Below are 19724 nucleotides of genomic sequence, written 5' to 3'. Positions count from 1 at the left end.
TTTAGTTCGAGTTGAGATTTGAATCATGAATTTTGAGTTAAACGCGAATTTAAGTTTAATATTATATCAATTCAAATTTGATTTATTATACTTATACTTTTTTCATCGAGTTTATCCATTTTTTCCTCTGATTTTGAAAATATATATTAATCATGTACATAAAATTTTAAATTAATTAAAAATATAATAAAAATTTTAACTATGAGATCAAAGCTAGAACTCTAATAATCTTTATTCGATCTATATGATCTCTAATAATTTGTATAAAAAAATCTAATTCTATAAAAAATGAAAATAAAATTAACCATCTTAAATTTAATTAAAATGCAAAAAGGGGAAAGAATTTGAATTAAAATTATAAATCCAATTTCAAAGTGATAGTAAAATTTATTAAAACCTAGAATAGCCTTGGAATCAAATGAAAGAAAAATTGGGAAACGGGCGCAAATTGTGAGAATGACAGCGAACACGGAGTAACAGAACCCCCCACATTAGTTTATCAACAAAGTCGACCGGACAAGTCCTTACAATGCCGTATTCTTGTGACACGTAGAAAGACAGAAAATATGAAACATAAAGAAAAATAAATAAAGATTTAAATAATGCTAATTGCAAGCAAAAAAATAGCGACGCCGACGGCCCAAGAAAGCCAACCAGAACTCAAATGCTCATTAATATTATTCGTTCGACTTTTCTTTGCTCTCTCCAGATGACCAGAGCTAATTTCTCTCTCTCTTTCTCTATGATTCTGCCTTAGGTAAAACTTTCTATTTGATCCTTTAGTCTTTCAATTTATAAAATGAAGATTAACATAATTCTAGTATTGTTGATCGATTTTCTTTTTTCATTTTTATTTGGTTAGATCCTTTTCCCCTTTTTGGATGGTAAGTCAAAGGTGGGTACTTTTTATTTGATTGAATTTTGAACTTTTTTAGCTTCGTTTTCGTTTTGATGGGGGGTTTTATTCTTGTTTAGCTATCTGGATTTTGGTTCTTTGTTTCGTTCTAATCTTTAGTTTGGGTTTGATTGGTTGTTTTTTATTATGTAATTGGTCTCATTTCATGGCATCAAAAGGGAAATTTTGCAGGAGTTTGTCTTAATTTTATATTGATTACTGCCTCTTCATTCTCTTCGTTGAGAGTGTGTGCTTGTGTGTGTTTGTGATGGGAATTTCTCAAAATGTGCTATGAGAGTTACGAGTGCTTATTGGATTATGTAGGCAATTATGAATTATGGTATAATTTGATCTTAATTGGTGTTTTGCAAAAATCAAGAGTTGAGGTTAAAGATTATGTTTTTAATGAGTTCAAGGAAGTAATATGTGTGATTGATGGAATTTTATTGCCTAGTTTGATGGAAATTGAAGTTTATATGGAGAATAATGTTGTTTAAATGATAGTTTATTTTTAGAATTTTGTGATTGAGAGGGAGAGAGAATGTCTGCGGGTGGCACGCAGAAGAGCTTGAGGAAAGCACTTGGAGCCATCAAAGATACCACCACTGTTTCATTGGCTAAAGTCAATAGTGATTATAAGGTGGGTTTAGCTGTATATAACAATAACCGTCAAGATGGTTATTTCAACTATGGATGTTGCTGATCCTTTTTTGTTATTCATTTTTGTATTTTGCAGGAATTGGATATTAATATAGTTAAGGCCACAAATCATTATGAACGGCCTGCAAAAGAAAAACACATTAGAGGTGGGTACTGGGTTCTCTTTTCAAATTTTTTTTATTCCCACCAAGGTGGATGGTAATACTGTTATTTAGTTTGTGTTTTGATCTGCCCATAGAGAGGGCACTTTATGGATGATTTGTAGATAAGGCAAGACCATTTTTCCCTTTCCACAGCAATTTTTGCCGCCATTTCAGCTGCTAGGCCTCGGGCTGATGTTGCTTATTGCATCCATACTCTTGCAAGGCGGTTATCAAGGACGCATAATTGGGCGGTATGTTAATCTTGGCAATAACATACTGTAATGAGATTACTGGAGATTGGGATGTGCCAATTTGAGTTAACACTTGTTACTGCAAATGAAAGTTGTGCCTAAACTTTAAGAGCGAAATAATTGATTAATTACAAAGACCCCTACTGTTGTTGTTGTTGTTGTTATTATTATTATTAATGTTTTCTGTAAGCTTTAAAAAATCTTAAAAAATATCTATGACTATCACTCTTGTTCAAATGATAGAAACTAATCTGATTGATTATCTGTTCCCAATCATGTTATACTGGACATAAGATTTTAAATGCGAAATGTTTCTTATGCTGAAAAGAAACTGAAAACGATTGAAGCTTTTAGTTTTCAAGAAACTGAGGATAGATTTTGTGCTTGATTAGAAATATATGACTGCTAGTTTGAATATTTTCTTCTCTGACAACACATTCTTTTTGATACCATCTATATCCCTGCTCCATGCCTTTACTATTTCAAAGATCTTTCTGACCATTGAAAATTTTGGTCCTGCAGCATTTCAGATTATGAATGTACTGTAATTAAAATTCTTTGCAAGTTTCAGTTACATATTTTATCATGGGCGTTGTACTTTCAAAACTGGGGACTTATGATAGATTATCATTGTGAATACTGAGGACGTCATAGGGATTATTTGTTAATGGATTTATGGATTCTCTGTTAACTTGATGGTGACTTGAACATCAAGGAGCTTAGATGCTGACTTATTAGTTTAATTGGAAAGATCTCTGCAGACATTACCAATTATATTATAATTGACCGGTGCTGCTGAAATTTGGTTGACTGAATGTTGTTTGGCATGTAGGTTGCATTGAAAACTTTAATAGTCATTCATCGTGCTCTGAGGGAGGTGGACCCTACATTTCATGAAGAACTCATTAACTATGGCAGAAGTAGAAGCCATATGCTTAACATGTCTCATTTCAAGGATGATTCCAGCCCAAATGGTACCTTATCTTCTGAGAATGCATGCTATTTTCAGAAAAATGAAATTCCTTGTTTATTAAATCCTTAACCATTTGGTGCACAGCATGGGATTATTCTGCCTGGGTTCGAACTTATGCCTTATTCGTGGAGGAGAGGCTGGAATGTTTCCGGGTCTTGAAGTATGATATTGAGACAGACCGCCCGGTAAGAACCTTATCTTTTCAACATAAACTTTATTCTTGATTCTGCACTACTAGTTTTTATCTCTTTCGTTTTTATTTGGGAGGCATTTTGCTACAAAATCTTTAATGATTTTTCTGCAACATCATAGGTAGTATTTGGTATAGCACTTGTCTAGAGTTCCAATTTTTGCATGATACGAGAAAAAAGAAGAAGGTAAGGGTGAAGGATAATTGATATGTCAAGTTAATTCACTCAAATTGGGATTTTTTGTTGGGTGAAATTTGCTCTGATGGAGAATTCAGAGTAGTTAGACTTAGAACTTTATTTTTCCCTTTAAATTAATTAGTGATATCTCCCCAAGTTAGCTCTTGAATAATCTACTTTTTTCATGCTTCATTTCATGGTATGGTTTCTAAACTATCATTATCAAAAACTGCTCTAGATTTCGAAACCTCTCTCCTGCCATCCTTTTATCTATCCTCTAGCTTTTAGTGTCTGGAAGCCTGCATGCAGACCTACAACCGTGGGCTATTAATTTAACTAAATAAAACTACCCTGTGAGGACCTTATTGTTGTCTTTCTCTTGTTAGAATTATGAATATGTCTCTTTTAAGTCCTTTAATTTTATTGAAACTGAACTATCTGGAGAATTCATAGATTTAAATAATCTTGCAGAGAACTAAAGATTTGGACACCCAAGAGTTGCTTGAGCAGTTGCCAGCTCTGCAACAGCTTCTTTTTCGTGTTGTTGGTTGTCAGGTGAGTGTTTAATGCCTCTTGTTGTGATATACATGGATATGGCAGGGAACATGGTGTCTGGTTGTATTAGCTGCAAATCTCTTTGCACGACATATTCTACAAAATCTTCTCATTTTTATTCCCTTTATTTTAGTGGGAATATTGATGGAATTTCTGTGCAGCCACAAGGTGCAGCTGTTCATAATTATGTAATCCATTTAGCACTTTCGATGGTATGTTACTGTTTAAACATACTAACTGTCTACGCTCCCCATATTCATAGAATTAATTGGAAATGACATTCTCTTCTCTTTGTCCTTTTCATTTCAAACAGGTTGCTTCTGAAAGTGTCAAAATTTATCAAGCTATAAGTGATGGTACAATCAATCTCGTAGACAAGGTAAGCTGTGGTATTAACTTTCAAAATAAGATACTTTTTTATTCAGTGAATCATTTATATATGATGCTCTGAACAATGACAGTTCTTTGAGATGCAACGTCCTGATGCTATGAGGGCTTTGGATATATACAGGAGATCTGGGCGACAGGTAAATCCAGTATGCTAATATCATCTCCTAGTGTAAATGAAGGGGAGTTCAAACTTCGGGGGAATTTAACACTTGGTTTTTTTGCAGGCGGAAAGGCTTTCAGAATTTTACGAAGTTTGTAAAAGTCTTGATGTTGGGCGTGGAGAAAGGTTTATTAAGATAGAGCAGGTAGAATTCCTCCAGCTTTGGTGCCTTCTGAAGCAGATTTGCATTTCCTTGAATCTTCATGAGTTTTCATTATAAAACTAATTTTCTTTTGCCTTTTTTGTTGAAGCCTCCTGCATCATTTCTACAAGCCATGGAAGAGTATGTAAGAGAAGCTCCACGGGCTTCAACAGTTCGCAAAGACCAGGTCTAGAAATTTTCTCTGTGAAATTGATTTTGGTTTGAACTGGAAGATATTTTAATATTTATATATTTCCATGCCTTTGCATACATGCAATTAAATATTATATATATATATGTATTTATGTTTGTAAACCTCATCCTCTTTAGCTTATGAATTTTATAACAGTTTCATTTGATTGGCTTGTGGAAATAGAGCAATGTGATTTTAAGTTTTTTGTTGGCAAAATAAGTTGAGAGAGTTGTGATTGTTCATTTTCTTTAAATGAATGATGATTCACCCATTTGTGCAGATCTAGACAATTATATGTAGGTTGAAGTCAGATTCCTATAAAGTATATGAATCAATGCAATGTTCACTGTTGTTCTGTCCCTTGAGTTAATGTTTATATATAATATTCTATTACCATCTCTATGATATATGTTCTTGTAATTGTTTATAAAACTCCAGTTTTGAAATTTACTACTTCCTGTTAATCTTAGAAAAGTTTGTGATGATTACTGTCACACATTTTATTTGTGAACAAGCAGGCTGATGAACCCAAGGAAGTGTTGGCCATTGAGAACAAGAAAACCCCAGAGGTGCGGGAGGAAAGTTCACCATCACCTCCTCCACCTGAACCAGAAAAAGTGGAGAAAGTGGAAGAGCCTATTGTTGAACCGCCTGATTTGTTGGTAATTCCGTAGTCTACTACATTGTTAGATGAGAACTTGGCAGTTCATCTGAATTTTTTCTAGTTGCATTATGAACTTCTTAGTCTCTTTCTGTTCTTGTTAGCTACTATATTGATATATCAGAACTTGGCAGTTCATCTGTTTTTTTTTTTTTCTAGTTTCATTATGAGCTCTTCTTTTTGTTGTTAGGGTTTAAATGATCCTGTTCCAGTTACTTCAGAATTAGATGAGAAGAATGCATTAGCATTGGCTATTGTTCCTGTTGGTGAGTTTGAGTCCTTTATAGTAACTCAATGATACACAGCATGAAACTTCAACAACCTCCTTTTCTACTATTTTTAACCACATAAAACAAACTTGAATAGTTTCAAGTCTGTCTTACATCTTTGAATTTATAAGCTCCGAAGCAGTTTCTCTTGGTTTGTTTTAAATTGGTTCAACTCTGCTTCATTGGTTTATTTCTTGTTGGGAAATTGTGTTTATGTTTCCACGGTGGTGTGTTCCAGCTGAGCAAACTTCTGCTGCTGCTCCTGTTCAAGCAAATGGTACTTCTGGCTGGGAATTGGCACTTGTCACTGCTCCAAGCTCAAACGACAGTGCTGCTGCTGCTAGCAAACTGGTACTTTTACTTCCGTTGTCTCTCCTCTATGAACCTTTCAAATTGTGTGCTATATTACAAGGCTGTCACATATTACACTGTAATGGTTTTGTCCAGGATTATAAACATGTGTGTCCACTCATACATAAATAACATAACATATATGTCTAACTGATACTATTTTAAATGTATTAATTGAAAGGCCGGAGGACTTGACAAGCTTACACTGGACAGCCTGTACGATGATGCAATCAGAAGAAGCAACCAAAATATGAGCTATAATCCATGGGAACCAGCTCCTATGTCTGGTGCCATGATGCAACAACCAGCGCATGACCCCTTTTATGCCTCCAACATGGTTGTTGCTCCTCCTTCAGTCCAGATGGCAGCAATGGCCAATCATCAGCAGGTGTTTATGTTGCAGCAGCAGCAGCAGCAGCAGCAGCAGATGATGATGATGATGGGCACACAACAGCAGCCTTCAAATCCTTTTGGCAATCCTTATGGAGCCCATGTCCAGCCTAACAGCTCAGGTATGCCTGTTCAAGCATACAATCCTTATTCAGGCCTTACATAGATGCGTTACCTGGAAGAACAGTAAAGAAGAAACATGTGAATTGTCAGCTGTGAATTTTGAGGATGGAAAATGCTTGTAGAATAGGAAATTGTGTATCATATGTTTGTGAGTGTGCTGTAGTTAGCTAGATTAAGTTTTTTTTTTTATTATTATTATTAGAGAGAGAGAGAGAGAGAGAGAGAGAGAGAGCATTTTATTATTGATTATTTTCCATGATGAAGATTGATAATAATGCTTTAAATGCTGTTGATGCTGGAGCAGGAGCTTTCATGTTTGCTTTCAGGATTGTCCCTTTCTTTTTTCAGTCAGAAATTATTTGTAATATTTTGAACTGTTCCCACACGCTTACTATAGAGGCATGAGTTTGAAATTGATGGCTCTTGGTTGGTTATTAGTTTGTTAATGGGAGTAAAATTATCTGTATTATTATGAATGGTCACATGCTGCTGGCTTGTGGTTGTTGTTGATGACCAATAATAGATATTCAATAGATATAATCCCTGCTGCAACCATTGCAGAAGCCAGCAGGTAGACAAAGGTAAATTCGTTCTACCAAATGTGCTCCTGTTGTCTCTTGGCTCTTGAATTCAAGTTATGGAAAGAAAACAAGGCAAATATCAAGGCCCACCACAGCTTGCTGGCATTTATTATTATACTTGTTTATTTACTTGATAATGGCAATAGCAAAGCAAGCTACTAATTATTGATGAAATGGAAATATAAATTAAAAAAAAAAAAAGAATAAAGAATAAAGAATCTCTTATCCCAAAAAAAAAAAAAAAAGATGAAGCTAGAAGTCTAAAACGGCGAGAAACGGTGACGTATGGAGCATATTTAACTGCCAAAAACCGAAAGGAGAAAGAAGTAAACGGAAGTTAAAACTTAAAAGTAGAATTGTTTCCAAAATCAAGGCAAAAACAGAAAAAAAAGAAACTTTCGGCAACAACTGTTGATAGATAAATAACTTGGTGATAATGAGATTTTTCTCTTATATTAATCTTGTATTTTCGGTAACTTATGTCACTAGAGTAGATGTGCATAAGCAAGCGACGCGTTTGCATGCAAAGCGGTGGTTTTTTAGAAGGCAAAGAATCTATGATCTGCATCTTCTGCTACATATCATACACTCTCCAACTCTATTCCATTCTTCATTTCCATAAGAAGTGCTTCTGCTTTGTGTTGCTCCCCATCTCATAGTGAATATAATCAAATACATATGTAATGCAAAAAAGCAAGGGAAGGATTCAACTCTGACAAGATATTCTCCAGTAGCATTTTCTCTTTTATCTCCAATACGCAGCAGTACATGTGTGTATTTGCTCCATTGTAACTAATTTCTATGCAATCAAAACCATTTTCATTGAAGGTTTACTTATGTAGCAGGTTGTTGAAACTAGAGATGCAATTCTGCAGAAGCTGCAAAACAATGAGAATGCACAGATTGAGAATAGTAGTCTTGATGCTTCTCAAAAGAGTGACGAGGTCAGTGAGACAAAGAAAGAGAATCTCTCCTCGGAGGAAAAGGTCATTGAAATTGTTAATGCAACAGAAGGATTAGAGATTTCCGGTGAAGAGGATGCTGAGCAATGTTGGAAGAAGCAGATATTTCCAGTGGAAGTTCTGTGAGTTTCAAGAAAAACCTGGAACATAAAGAGGATGTCTCGTTCAGTGATCTGGAAGATGATGATAATTATCTTTCTAATAGAGTATCAGCGCCTAAATCGGCACAGCAGGATAAAACTTCTTCACCTAGTGGATCCAATGACTGGGTTCAGCTGAACAAGAGACCGGAAACTCGTGGCAGCTTGCAGAAAATCAGGCCAATCAAACTCTCGAGATAAAGATTCTGATGTTGAGGAGTCAACTGACAGACTCACTGATGATGATTTCGTAGACGTGGCAAGTGGCAATTGATTTTCTGATTTACTGTAAAGTTAATCCTCACCACCCCCCCCCCCACCGAAATTCTGTACTTGCGGATATCAACCTATCACATAATTGTGTTTCAATATATAATTCAGTCATTAGTGCCTTCAAAGACGCCAACTTCAAGGCTGTTGCTGTTGATATTTGTACATAATTGATACATTGATTTGTAAATATAAGCTGCCAACTTTAATGCGTTGATTCTTTCATTTCTTGCTTCATTTTCTTTTCCTTTCTTTCTGCGTGTAACATGTGATATAAGATGAAAGCAATCCTCTTTGCTTGCAGCGTTGATAAGAAAAGATGTTAGCAAATGCAACTTTTCATTAATTCTCTTTCCTTAAAGTTTCTTTCTTGGGTTTTGGCACGCATAAAAATGTTCTGCTTTTCAGTTACAACTTTATCTTACAAAAATATACCAGTGTCTTTTTCAAATTAACTTCTTTAATTCACTCAACATAAGAAAGATGGGTTTTAATTCAATCCTGGTAGTTAACTCCAAAGATACATGGTTCAGATAGTTTTATCAGACATAGTTGTCATTAGCAAATGGATGAACAAACAAAAACATGGGTTAGAAACAACATCCAACGGAAGCACCAAAGCAGGCAACTTATAAAAAAACCTACACCCAGCTAGACAATTGATCGAGCAAGTACTTGAATCATTTGGATGAAACCCAGACATGATTCTGACAAAAAAAAAAAAAAACCTTAAATTTCATATGAAATCGAAGTAATTACATGAAAATTTTCAGGAGGATGGTAAGAATATTCTTTCTATAAGGGAAACAGGTCAAATATAATACTAACAAATAGTATGAGTCAATTTGGTAGTACTCTTGCAAACTAAGGAACGTTGTTGCAAACAAGGACACGATACACAAGCGAAGCAGAGGCTCACACATCTCTTAGGTTCGATTTGGGATTTACCGTCAGATGATATTTATCATGAGAACACTTTGGGGTTTGTGAGTCGTGTATATGTCACCGAATATTTAAATTTTGTTTAAAATATTATTTTATATTTTGGATAAAGATATTAATGAATTATATGTTTTCAGGTTCTCGAAATTTGCAGTGAAATGACCCATGAGTATCAGACTACATGCATGCTATATGTAATGAATAATTAATTTTTTTTAATAGTGCGATCACGTGATATATTTGAATGAAAGAGATATGCGCCGGCGTGGAGTAATGGTTTTATACAGATCTTTTTCCTTAATACTATTATTTATTGAACTAGGTATGAATGTGGTGTATGATTGTATATTTTTTTTGTAAGAAAAATTTTGGAGTAGATAAGTTTATTAGTTTTTAAAATTAAAATAAAATATATCATATCTGATAATTTAAAATAAATATAATTATAAATTGATCGAGATGATTTTAATAAATAATCACCGATAAAACTTGAATTCAATACATTTTCATAAAAAAAAAAAAAAATCTTAATCAATTAAATTAATAATTTGTGGGTAAATAATTATATCTTTTACTTGAACATAAGGGTTGTCTCTTCGTGTGTCGATGAAAAGAAAATGGAGAGGAAGCTCTGTGAAGCAGCTGTAGAAGGAAGTGTCGTTTCTTTGCTTAATTTGCTTCATGGGGATGCATTGCTTCTTGACAGATTTATCACCGGCCGTTACCCTGAAACACCTTTACATATAGCTTCTATGCTTGGACACGCAGAATTTGTGGAAGAAATTGTCACTCGAAAGCCTGAATTAGCTGAAGAACTTGACTTACGAAGATCATCACCACTTCACTTAGCAACTGGAAAAGGGCACCTCAACATAGTGAAAAGATTGCTCCAGGTTAATGCTGACATGTGCTTTGTTTGTGACAGAGATGGTAGAAACCCTCTGCACATTGCTGCAATCAAGGGTCGTATGAATATTTTGAGAGTTTTGGTTCAAACCAGACGCAAAGCAGCTCGAATGCTGATAGATGGGGAAGAAACCATTTTGCATGGGTGTGTGAGGTATAACCAGCTGGAGGCACTGAAGTACTTGCTGGGAACTATTGCCGATCATAAATTTGTCAATTTCAGGAATTCTGAAGACAATACTATCTTGCATCTAGCTGCGGCTGACAAACAAATTGAGGTACGCTTGATAATCAACTTAGGAATCAGGGTCTGACAAATTAGTTCAACTCAAGGTAATTAACTTCAAAAAAGATTTGTACTAAAATTTGTTCAATCTATTGCCAGTCTTTATTTAGACATGGAATTAAATGAAATTCCGGTAGTTGATATGAACATTTAATCATTGATCATTTGTTATAACCTGAGTTCAATAATCAAATTGTAGGTTGTAAACTTTTTGATTGCAACTTCAACAGTAGAAGTGAATTCTCTGAATGCGGATGGCTTTGTGCCGATGGATCTTTTGTTACAAGAAGAAAGAGATTCAAAATTCAAGGCAATTTCAAGGTCTCTTCTATGTGTTGGAGCTGTGCGTTCAAAGGATACCTATTTATCAAAGCATAAACTTAAAGATGTAAGAACCAAGATCTTATCTCCACCTACGTGTTATCAAATGAATGCGTCTTACTCCAAATATAAAGTTTCAAAGAATATTAATGGTAAGAGCCACGATGATGATTGGCTAGAAAAAAAGCGAAGTTCATTGATGGTGGTAGCATCACTGCTTGCTACCATGGCTTTCCAAGCTGGTGTGAACCCTTCTGGTGGTATTTGGCAAGACGACTTTCAAGGCGACTCCACATCAAATCCGCACAAGGCAGGAGGTTCAATCATGGCAGATACTAATCCAAGTCTATATAATTATTTCCTGGCTCACAACACAGCAGGTTTTATGTCATCTATAAGCATCGTCCTGTTTCTCATGAGTGGATTACCATTAAAACGGAGGTTTGTCGTGTGGATTTTTATGATGATTATGTGGGCTGCTTTATATGCAATGTCAATGTCCTATCTGCTTTCAGTTTACCGTCCAACACCTTTTTATGACACAGTGCCTTTCAAAGTAACAACCGGTTCGTATTACGTTTGGATCTGCTTGGTTTTGCTGCTTCTTGTGGGTCGTATAATTCGATCAATAATCAAGATGATTTGACATCTTAATTATACCATTTAAATATTTATCTTAGTAACACGCTTTGAATTTATTTCTTTACCTATTTATTTTTGTATTAGACTTGTCTTATATTGATTGCCTTTTTTTCTCAAATCATCTTCTTTTCTCTTATTTTGACATTTTTAAAATAAATTAAAAAAATATACAATTACATTATATTTGTCATATGATCATCATTTTACATTTTTTTTTTCTCAACTCAAACTTCCCTGCAGGTTTTCAATTTGAGCCTTCCATTTTCATTTTTTTTTAAACTCAAAGTACTCTTTATAAGTTTTCAATTCAATTGATAATCAAAATAATTCGACATCTTAGAAAATTGCTGAGAGAAAGAGAGACCAACTTCATGCTCAATGGTCATTGTGAGTCATGCCAAAGTTTAAAGCGCATAAATCATTCAGTCTTTCAAGAGAAATTCTCAATTTAAGTGTAACTTTTTTACAAGGTAAAATTTTGCAAAGTTTTATATATCATCTGTAAATTAATTTGGAAATCATGAACTGTTCCATCCTTACCTTAATTAATGTTAAATCGAAACCCTGTCTTTTTTTAATCCGTCCAATTTTCCTTCTTTTCTATCATGCAAGTCTATAGAAAGAATTGGTTTTTCCTATAAATTTTTCATCCCCTCGGAGAATGATGTTTAGACTTCAAAATTGGCAAAATATTTATCTTATGCCAAGATTTATAAACTTGTATCATTACAGGCATTTACAGAAACACAGCTGACAGCTCTGCTAAACATGAAAAATTTTCATGGCCAGATTGTCCGTGAATAGCATTACCAATATATCATAAGACAAAAAAATTGACAAACCACGCTGCCGTGCTACATCATGCAGGACGACAAAAAGAATCCATGACAAACAAACGTGAGCAGAACATATGCGATGATCAACAGAAGTAGTAGTATCGATGTCGCCCTACAAGACAACAGCAGCAACAACGACAATTTCAATACTGGAACTGAAATGGAATGAATCAACCCCACGTATAATCTTTCAATGCATACTTACTACCTGAACTTACAATCTCTCCACCACATGGCATTTTTGAAACGACGAGATTGCCTTTTGAACCGAAGTGAATTCCCATGCATCGTACTAGTCTTTTCAACCAGCAACGCCAAGCGGTCACCTCTCTCCAAAACTTTCTCAATATTGTCAATCATTACACTCCGTACCTGTATGTACAAAAATGAAATCTATATTTCAAAGAAACACATTTATATTCGAAAATTTTACCTGGCTCATTTCCCCTTTCAAACGGTTTAATCTATCGGCATTGGGATCATTCGAGAAATATTCCATTTGTTGACTCAAGACCCTGGAGAATTCATCATTCATGGCATAAGCTGAAGCTGAAAGAATAGCAAGACCGTAGGTCTTAACAAAATTTTGATGGATATCTTCAAGGAAAGCAAAAGGGATTCTTCCTACACATAATATCAACATCAAACCTATCAGGAAGGTGAATACGAAGCAAAATTTAAACGCTAACAAGAGATAATAACCAATGAAAATTTCTATCATTCTATGTATATAAACAACAGTAAATCAATGAAAGAAATAAATATGAAATAATTTTATGAGCAACGTACTTCCAGAGGCATCATCGGCCATGCAAAGAACGGTGAGGCCATCGGTTCTCTTAACATGAAAAATATAACGATCATGCGAAAACGATGAATTGCTATCATTCTTTGCTTCGTCCATCTTCTCCAATATCTGTCTCGAGATAGTACTCGCATTTGTTTGGGTCGCGCTAAACTCCGCCAACACTACCTGCCCCCTCGCCACCATCCCGTAAAATATCCCCATTGCTCTGCTACCCTCTGTCTCCCCTGTTTTTTCCTCTGTTTATCTGAATTACTGGTCACCTTTTTCCCTGTAATTTTTTTTGGGGGGAGGGGGGAGGGGTTTAGATTTGAAGATGGGGATGGATCGGAGCTCGGAGGCCGGTTTTTTTGTTTCGACAGAGATTGGGTAAGGGGAAAATTTAACTACAAAGAAACAAAGGAGGAGAGGGGAAATGAAAACATAGAAGAAAGGGAATCCACGTGGAGGGAGGTGGATTTTCGAAGGGCAGTGGAAAAGGAGGACGATGGATTTTCATCCTACTTTGGCAGAAATGACATGTGGACCAATCAAAATGGGTTTGGTGGTGGGGACTTGAATGGAAGAGGGAGTCGGGTCAATGAAGAAAAAGAAAAGGCGAGCGAAAGATTCAACTCTGCCAACATTTTCTCCGGTGGCTTTTTTTTTTTTTTTTTGCTCCATTGTAACTAATTTCTATGCAATCGAAACCATTTTCATTGAAGGTCTACTTATGTTGCAGGTTGTTGAAACTAACGATTCACTTCTGCAGAAGCTGCAAAACAATAAGAATGCACAGATTGAGAATAGAAGTTTCGATGCATCTTAAGAGAGTGGCAAAGTTAGTGAGACAAAACGAGAGAATGTCTCCTCGGAGGGAAAGGTCACTGAAATCGTTATAGCAGCAGAAGGATTAGAGATTGCCGGTGAAGAGAATGCTGAGCAATGGTTGGAAGAAGCAGATATTTCCAGTCGAAGTTCTGTGAGTATCAAGAAAAACCTGGAATATGGAGAGGATGTTTCGTTCAGTGATCTGGAAGACGATGATAATTATCTTTCTAATAGAGTATCGGTGCCTAAATCGACACTGTAGGATAAAATTTCTTCATCTAGTGTATCCAATGGCTGGGTTCAGCTGAACAAGTAGCCGGAAACTCGTGGTGGCTTGCAGAAAGCAGTCAACGCTGAAGGTGAGGAGTCAAATAACTGGCTCATTGATGATGATTTCGTCGACCTGGCAAGTGGTAATTGATTTTCTGATTTACTGTAAAGTTTAATCCTTTCTTCCCTTAGAAATCCTGTACTTATGGAAATTAACCTATCACGTAATTGTCTTTAAACTAATAATTCAGTCAATAGTGCCTTTCACCAACTTCAACGCTGTTACTGTTAATATTTGTACATAATTGATACATTGTATTGTAAATTGAAGCTGCTAACTTTAATGCGTTGGTTCTTTCAATTTTCTTTTCCCCTCTTCTGTGGGCAGGTTTGCAAGAATACCTGGAATCAGAAAAATCGGTGTTGAAGTCCCTAAAAAAGTTACATGCTGGGTTTCTTTTCTTTTTCTTTTTCTCTTATCAAATCTTGTTTTTTTTGGCGAATTTCTTTAGATCTGTAATTAGTTTATGAATCCGATGCATAATTTCGCTTAAAACAATCAAACTTGTCCCTGTTCACTGATGTTTCTCGAATCAAGTTTTAGGAAGGATCGGAAGTTAGTGGGAAGACTTGGTCAGGGACTTTAACACTGAATTTTCAGTTTTCCATAAAGGTAATAAATAATTCTTATAGACCTATATTTGTAAATAAATAATTGCACTTGTGATGTTTAAATTTTGAGAAAGTATACTATTTAAAGAAATAAAACATATAATTTGCACTATAAATTTTTAAATAATAAATCATTATAATTTAAATTTTAATATCATTAAATTAACTTATTTATATAGTATTTACCTAATATAATTTTATTATATTTATTTATTAAATAAAAGTATTAAATATTTTATCAAAATCTTCATATGAATGTCATGTGATAAAAAATGAGTGATCAATCCTAAACAATTTTTACAGTTTAAGTAAAATATATATTTTTAATTTATATTAAAAAATATTGATAATATGTATAACAAATATATAATTTGATAATTTTTATTAAATATTATATATATAGGCCGATTAGATTAAAGGGATTAAAATTAAATTAAAATGATACATAATTTAAAATTTTAAGATATACATTATTTGAAAGTTTAGGATACAAGCTGTTGATTTTATTTTTTTCATAACAATTTGAACATTTTTTTCAAAGTTCAAGTACCAAAATTGTAATTAGCTCTTTGGAAAATATTTTCAGCAGATACATTATCAATCTGATTGTCAGCCGAATAGTGTGTCCAAGAAGAAGCAGGAGCGTCAAGCCGAGCGAACAGTACTGCATTTATTATTTTGTTGAGTTGCAAATAGTCTGCATCTTGAGGTGTGAAAGCTGAGATAGATACCAGATATGCCATCCCAGTTATGGCAACCCACATAAAGAACCTACACCTTAATGGTAATCCACTTATAAGCAACAGGATGATGCTAAAAGATGCCAGGAAACCCACTTTGTTAGAAATGATGAATGAAAACTTATGCAAGAATGTCTCGTATATTACTCAGTTTCTCTAAGGCAAAGATACTTTTTCCAAGTAAGTGCTGGTACAGGTTGATTAGACAATCGTTCGGTGTCTCTCTTTTGATACTTCTATTTACAACATCCTTCTCTTGTTTTGATTAAACAAGTTTTGAGTTGGAATGGGATGTAGTATAGTTTTTTTTTCCCTCTCCAAGCTATAAATGAGAAAGCTACCAAAGAAAATGCATCAAGGCAAGAAATAATTCACTTTCCATATTCAGGTATTACGAAGGTGAATAAGCCAATGGATACTGCTGAGTGACAACTGTGAAGTTTACAGAATGTATTGCTTTATGAGGAATTATTACTGCCAATTGAGCTTTGAATCAGTGGCACCGCTGATCTTTGGAGACGCATCCGAGATCTTTTCTCAGGTTTCAGGATTCAAGTCTTCACTTTTCGGTAGAGGGTGGGGTTTAGATGGTAGTTTAGAGAACCTTTCAAACATTAAGGTAAGGTTGGAACAGTTCATGATTTCGAAATTAGTTTACAAACCATATATAGAACTTTGCACACTTTTACCTTGTAAAAAATTTGAGCTTAAATTGGGAATTTCACCCGAAAGACGAAAAGATTTTGCGCATTAAACTTGGCATGGCTCACAATAACCATAGAGCATGAAGTTGGTCTCTCTTTCTCTCATCATTTTTCTAAGATACCGTATCATCTTGGTTGTCGAACGAATTATATGCCACAGAAGAAGCAGCAAAACGAAGCCGATCCAACTGCCATACGAACCATGTATTACTTTCAAAGGCACTGTGGAGTCACCAAAAGGTATTGAACCAAAAATTGAAATCAGATATGACATTGACATTGCATATAAAGCAACCCACATAATCACCATGAAAATCCACACGACAAATCTCCCGTTTAATGGTAATCCACTCATGAGCAATAGGATAATGCCGAAAGATGACATAAAACCTGCGGAGTTGTAAACCAGGAAATATTTATATTGAATTGGATGAGTATCTGCCATGATGGAACTTCCTGCCTTGTGCGGCTTTGATGTGGAGTCAACTTGAGAGTCGTCTTGCCAAATACCACCAGCGGGGTTGACACCAGCTTGGAAAGCCATGGTAGCAAGCAGTGATGCTACCACCATCAATGCACTTCGCTTTTTTCCTAGCCAATTATCATCGTGCCTCTTACCATTAATATTCTTTGAAACTTTATATTTGGAGTAAGAAACATTCATTTGATAACATGTAGGTGGAGATAAGATCTTGGTTCTTACATCTTTAAGTTTATGCTTTGATAAATAGGTATCCTTTGAACGCACAGCTCCAACACATTGAAGAGACCTTGAAATTGCCATAAATTTTGGATATCTTTCATCTTGTAACAAAAGATCCATCGGTGCAAAGCCATCTGCATTTATAGAATTCACTTCTACTGTGGTAGTTGCAATCAAAAAGTTTACAACCTGCAATTTGATTATTGAACTTAGGTTATAACAAATGATCAATGATTAAATGTTCATATATTCCGTATGGGATCAGGCACCAAACAACAAAAACTATGCAGTCGATGATGATAGCAATAAGGGTAGTTAGCAAATTCAAGTTATAACTTCCTCAACTACTGGAATTTCACTTAATTCCATGTCTAAATAAAGACTCTGGCAATAGATTGAACAAATTTCATGACAAATTTTTTCTGAAGTTACTTACAGGGAGTTGAACTAATTTGTTAGACCCTGATTCCTTTGTTGATTATCAAGCGTACCTCGATTTGTTTGTCAGCCACAGCTAGATGCAAGATAGTATTGTCTTCAGAATTCCTGAAATTGACAAATTCATGATCGGCAATAGTTCCCAGCAAGAACTTCAGTGCCTCCAGCTGGTTATACCTCACACACACATGCAAAATGGTTTCTTCCCCATCTATCAGCATTCGAGCTGCTTTGGGTCTGGTTTGAACCAAAACTCTCAAAATATTCATACGACCCTTGATTGCAGCAACGTGCAGAGGGTTTCTACCATCTCTGTCACAAACAAGGCACATGTCAGCATTAACCTGGAGCAATCTTTTCACTATGTTGAGGTGCCCTTTTCCAGATGCTAAGTGAAGTGGTGATGATCTTCGTAAGTCAAGTTCTTCAGCTAATTCAGGCTTTCGAGTGACAATTTCTTCCACAAATTCTGCATGTCCAACCATAGAAGCTATATGCAAAGGTGTTTCAGGGTAACAGCCGGTGATAAATCTGTCAAGAAGCAATGCATCCCCATGAAGCAAATTAAGCAAAGAAATGACACTTCCCTCTACCGCTGCTTCATAGAGCTTCCCCTCCATTTTCTTTGCATAGACACACGAAGAGGCAACCCTTGTGTTCAAGTAAAAAATGCAATCATATACCACATTTATATGGAAAAAAAAAAATGTCCTTTCCCTCAGCACCCACGGATAAATTCAAGTAAAAGATGGCATATTTTGAATTTAAATTTTAACACTTAAAATTTTCTTATATTTAGATTACGATTTTTTATTTTTTAAAAATCATTCTTATTGCGCAAATTATGAGATAGCTAGTTCCATAAATAATAGTATTATTAAATTCATCTGGCATTTCAAAGACAAATTTCGAAAACCTTAAAAGCATATAATTCATTAATATCTTTATTCAAAATATACAATAATATCTTATCAAACAAAATTTAAATATTCGGTGACATTTTACAACTCACAAACCCCAAAGAGTTTTCTCATGATAAATATCCTCTTACAATAAATCCAAATCGAACCTAAAGGATATGTGACATGTTCCCCTCATATAAAGAATATTCTTACCTTGCTGATAATTTTCAAGTAATTACTTTGATTTTATAAGAAATTTAATATTCTTTTAGCCGAATCCATAATTTATTTGTTCGAATTAAATAAAAAATTAGTAATTATCCAAGCTAAGTTTGATTTCTTAATTATCTTTCATCAACCAAGAATTGTCACTATGTTTCACTCCATCTGTTTTTTTTTTCTTGGCCATGAAAGCAGCATAAGCCTTGGATGTTAGATTCTTCGGCAAATAATTAATTTTTTAAAATTAATATATATATGTATTTGTTGGTGGTTTTGAAAGGAAGTCATAGTTGAGATCTCCTAGACAAATAATTGATTTTCTCTCTTCGACATCTTTGGGGAGTTCTGATGGTTGCTATAATTCCTAGGCTAATAAAAAAAATTATCCTTTGAAACTCGTTAAGCTTGTTTAACAAAATTTGTTTCAACTATTTTAGGGTTGAATAATGATAATTAGGTATGGTGGTAATACCTAAGCAAAGAGTTTGCCAAAAAGTCTGCTGAAAGTGAAATTGATCATGAAACTTGTATACTTTGAAGTGTTGCTATTGGTATGCTCTTACAAAGATTTTGCAACTTTTTGAAGATTTGTGCGTATCAAATAGATATGTACAAACTTTTACTTAGTTTTATTTTTAAATTTTTATAATGTACAATTTAATTTAAAGATAAAATTTGTTATTTATTATTCAATTTTAATACATTAATAAAAATAATTTGAATTATTTACGTATTAGTTAATTATATTTTTGGTACTTAAATTTTAAAAAAATATACAAATTGGTACTTAAAAAATAAAATATATAATTTACATTCTAAATTTTTAAATAATGTATTATTTTAATTCAAATTCTACTATTGTTATTATAATTCGCCTATATAACATTTAATTAATATAATTTTGTTATATGTATATTATTTGTTAAATAAAAATGTTAAATATTATATAAAAACTTTCATGTAAATATCACATGACAAAAAATATCGATTGATATTAAATAATTTTTACAGTTAAAGTAAAAAATATGTATATTTAATTTATATTAAA

At 34.2% G+C, this 19724-nt stretch overlaps 4 protein-coding genes across 13 annotated transcripts; 2 read left to right on the top strand and 2 right to left on the bottom strand.

Annotated features, from left to right (window-relative positions):
* The first annotated feature begins 625 nt into the window (after positions 1–625).
* Positions 626–6937, top strand: LOC111303294 (putative clathrin assembly protein At5g35200). 10 transcript variants are annotated; one of them, XM_022899448.2, is made up of 17 exons: positions 626–757; positions 863–884; positions 1411–1535; positions 1632–1701; positions 1852–1949; positions 2782–2923; positions 3007–3107; positions 3762–3845; positions 4007–4057; positions 4159–4224; positions 4307–4372; positions 4460–4540; positions 4647–4724; positions 5249–5392; positions 5582–5657; positions 5899–6011; positions 6193–6937. In XM_022899448.2, the coding sequence occupies exons 3-17, from the start codon at positions 1437–1439 to the stop codon at positions 6565–6567; spliced, it is 1644 nt and encodes a 547-aa protein (XP_022755183.2). In that variant the 5' UTR covers positions 626–757; positions 863–884; positions 1411–1436; the 3' UTR covers positions 6568–6937. The 10 variants fall into 10 exon arrangements, with proteins under 10 accessions (XP_022755183.2, XP_089598309.1, XP_022755180.2 ...); XM_089742183.1 differs by having other exon boundaries at positions 1400–1535; XM_022899445.2 differs by having other exon boundaries at positions 863–895.
* A 3099-nt stretch (positions 6938–10036) lies between these two features.
* Positions 10037–11707, top strand: LOC111302606 (uncharacterized). The gene is made up of 2 exons (XM_089742439.1): positions 10037–10633; positions 10811–11707. The coding sequence occupies exons 1-2, from the start codon at positions 10037–10039 to the stop codon at positions 11576–11578; spliced, it is 1365 nt and encodes a 454-aa protein (XP_089598565.1). The 3' UTR covers positions 11579–11707.
* Positions 11708–12185: 478 nt separating this feature from the next.
* On the bottom strand, positions 12186–13600 carry LOC111304234 (vesicle-associated membrane protein 711-like). Its single transcript, XM_022900763.2, has 4 exons — positions 13200–13600; positions 12844–13034; positions 12619–12782; positions 12186–12522 (listed from the first exon to the last, which is right to left on the bottom strand). The coding sequence occupies exons 1-4, from the start codon at positions 13417–13419 to the stop codon at positions 12429–12431; spliced, it is 669 nt and encodes a 222-aa protein (XP_022756498.2). The 5' UTR covers positions 13420–13600; the 3' UTR covers positions 12186–12428.
* A 2209-nt stretch (positions 13601–15809) lies between these two features.
* On the bottom strand, positions 15810–18299 carry LOC111302605 (uncharacterized). The gene is made up of 2 exons (XM_022898436.2): positions 17606–18299; positions 15810–17303 (listed from the first exon to the last, which is right to left on the bottom strand). Exons 1-2 carry the CDS (start codon positions 18170–18172, stop codon positions 16458–16460), a joined length of 1413 nt encoding a protein of 470 aa, XP_022754171.2. The 5' UTR covers positions 18173–18299; the 3' UTR covers positions 15810–16457.
* Between the last annotated feature and the right edge of the window lie 1425 nt (positions 18300–19724).

This window comes from Durio zibethinus, chromosome 13 (assembly GCF_047325235.1).
Source record: "Durio zibethinus cultivar Kanyao isolate XHJ-2024 chromosome 13, ASM4732523v1, whole genome shotgun sequence".
In the NCBI taxonomy this organism is placed as follows: Eukaryota; Viridiplantae; Streptophyta; class Magnoliopsida; order Malvales; family Malvaceae; genus Durio; species Durio zibethinus.
This window is presented reverse-complemented; position numbering and strand designations above follow the sequence as displayed.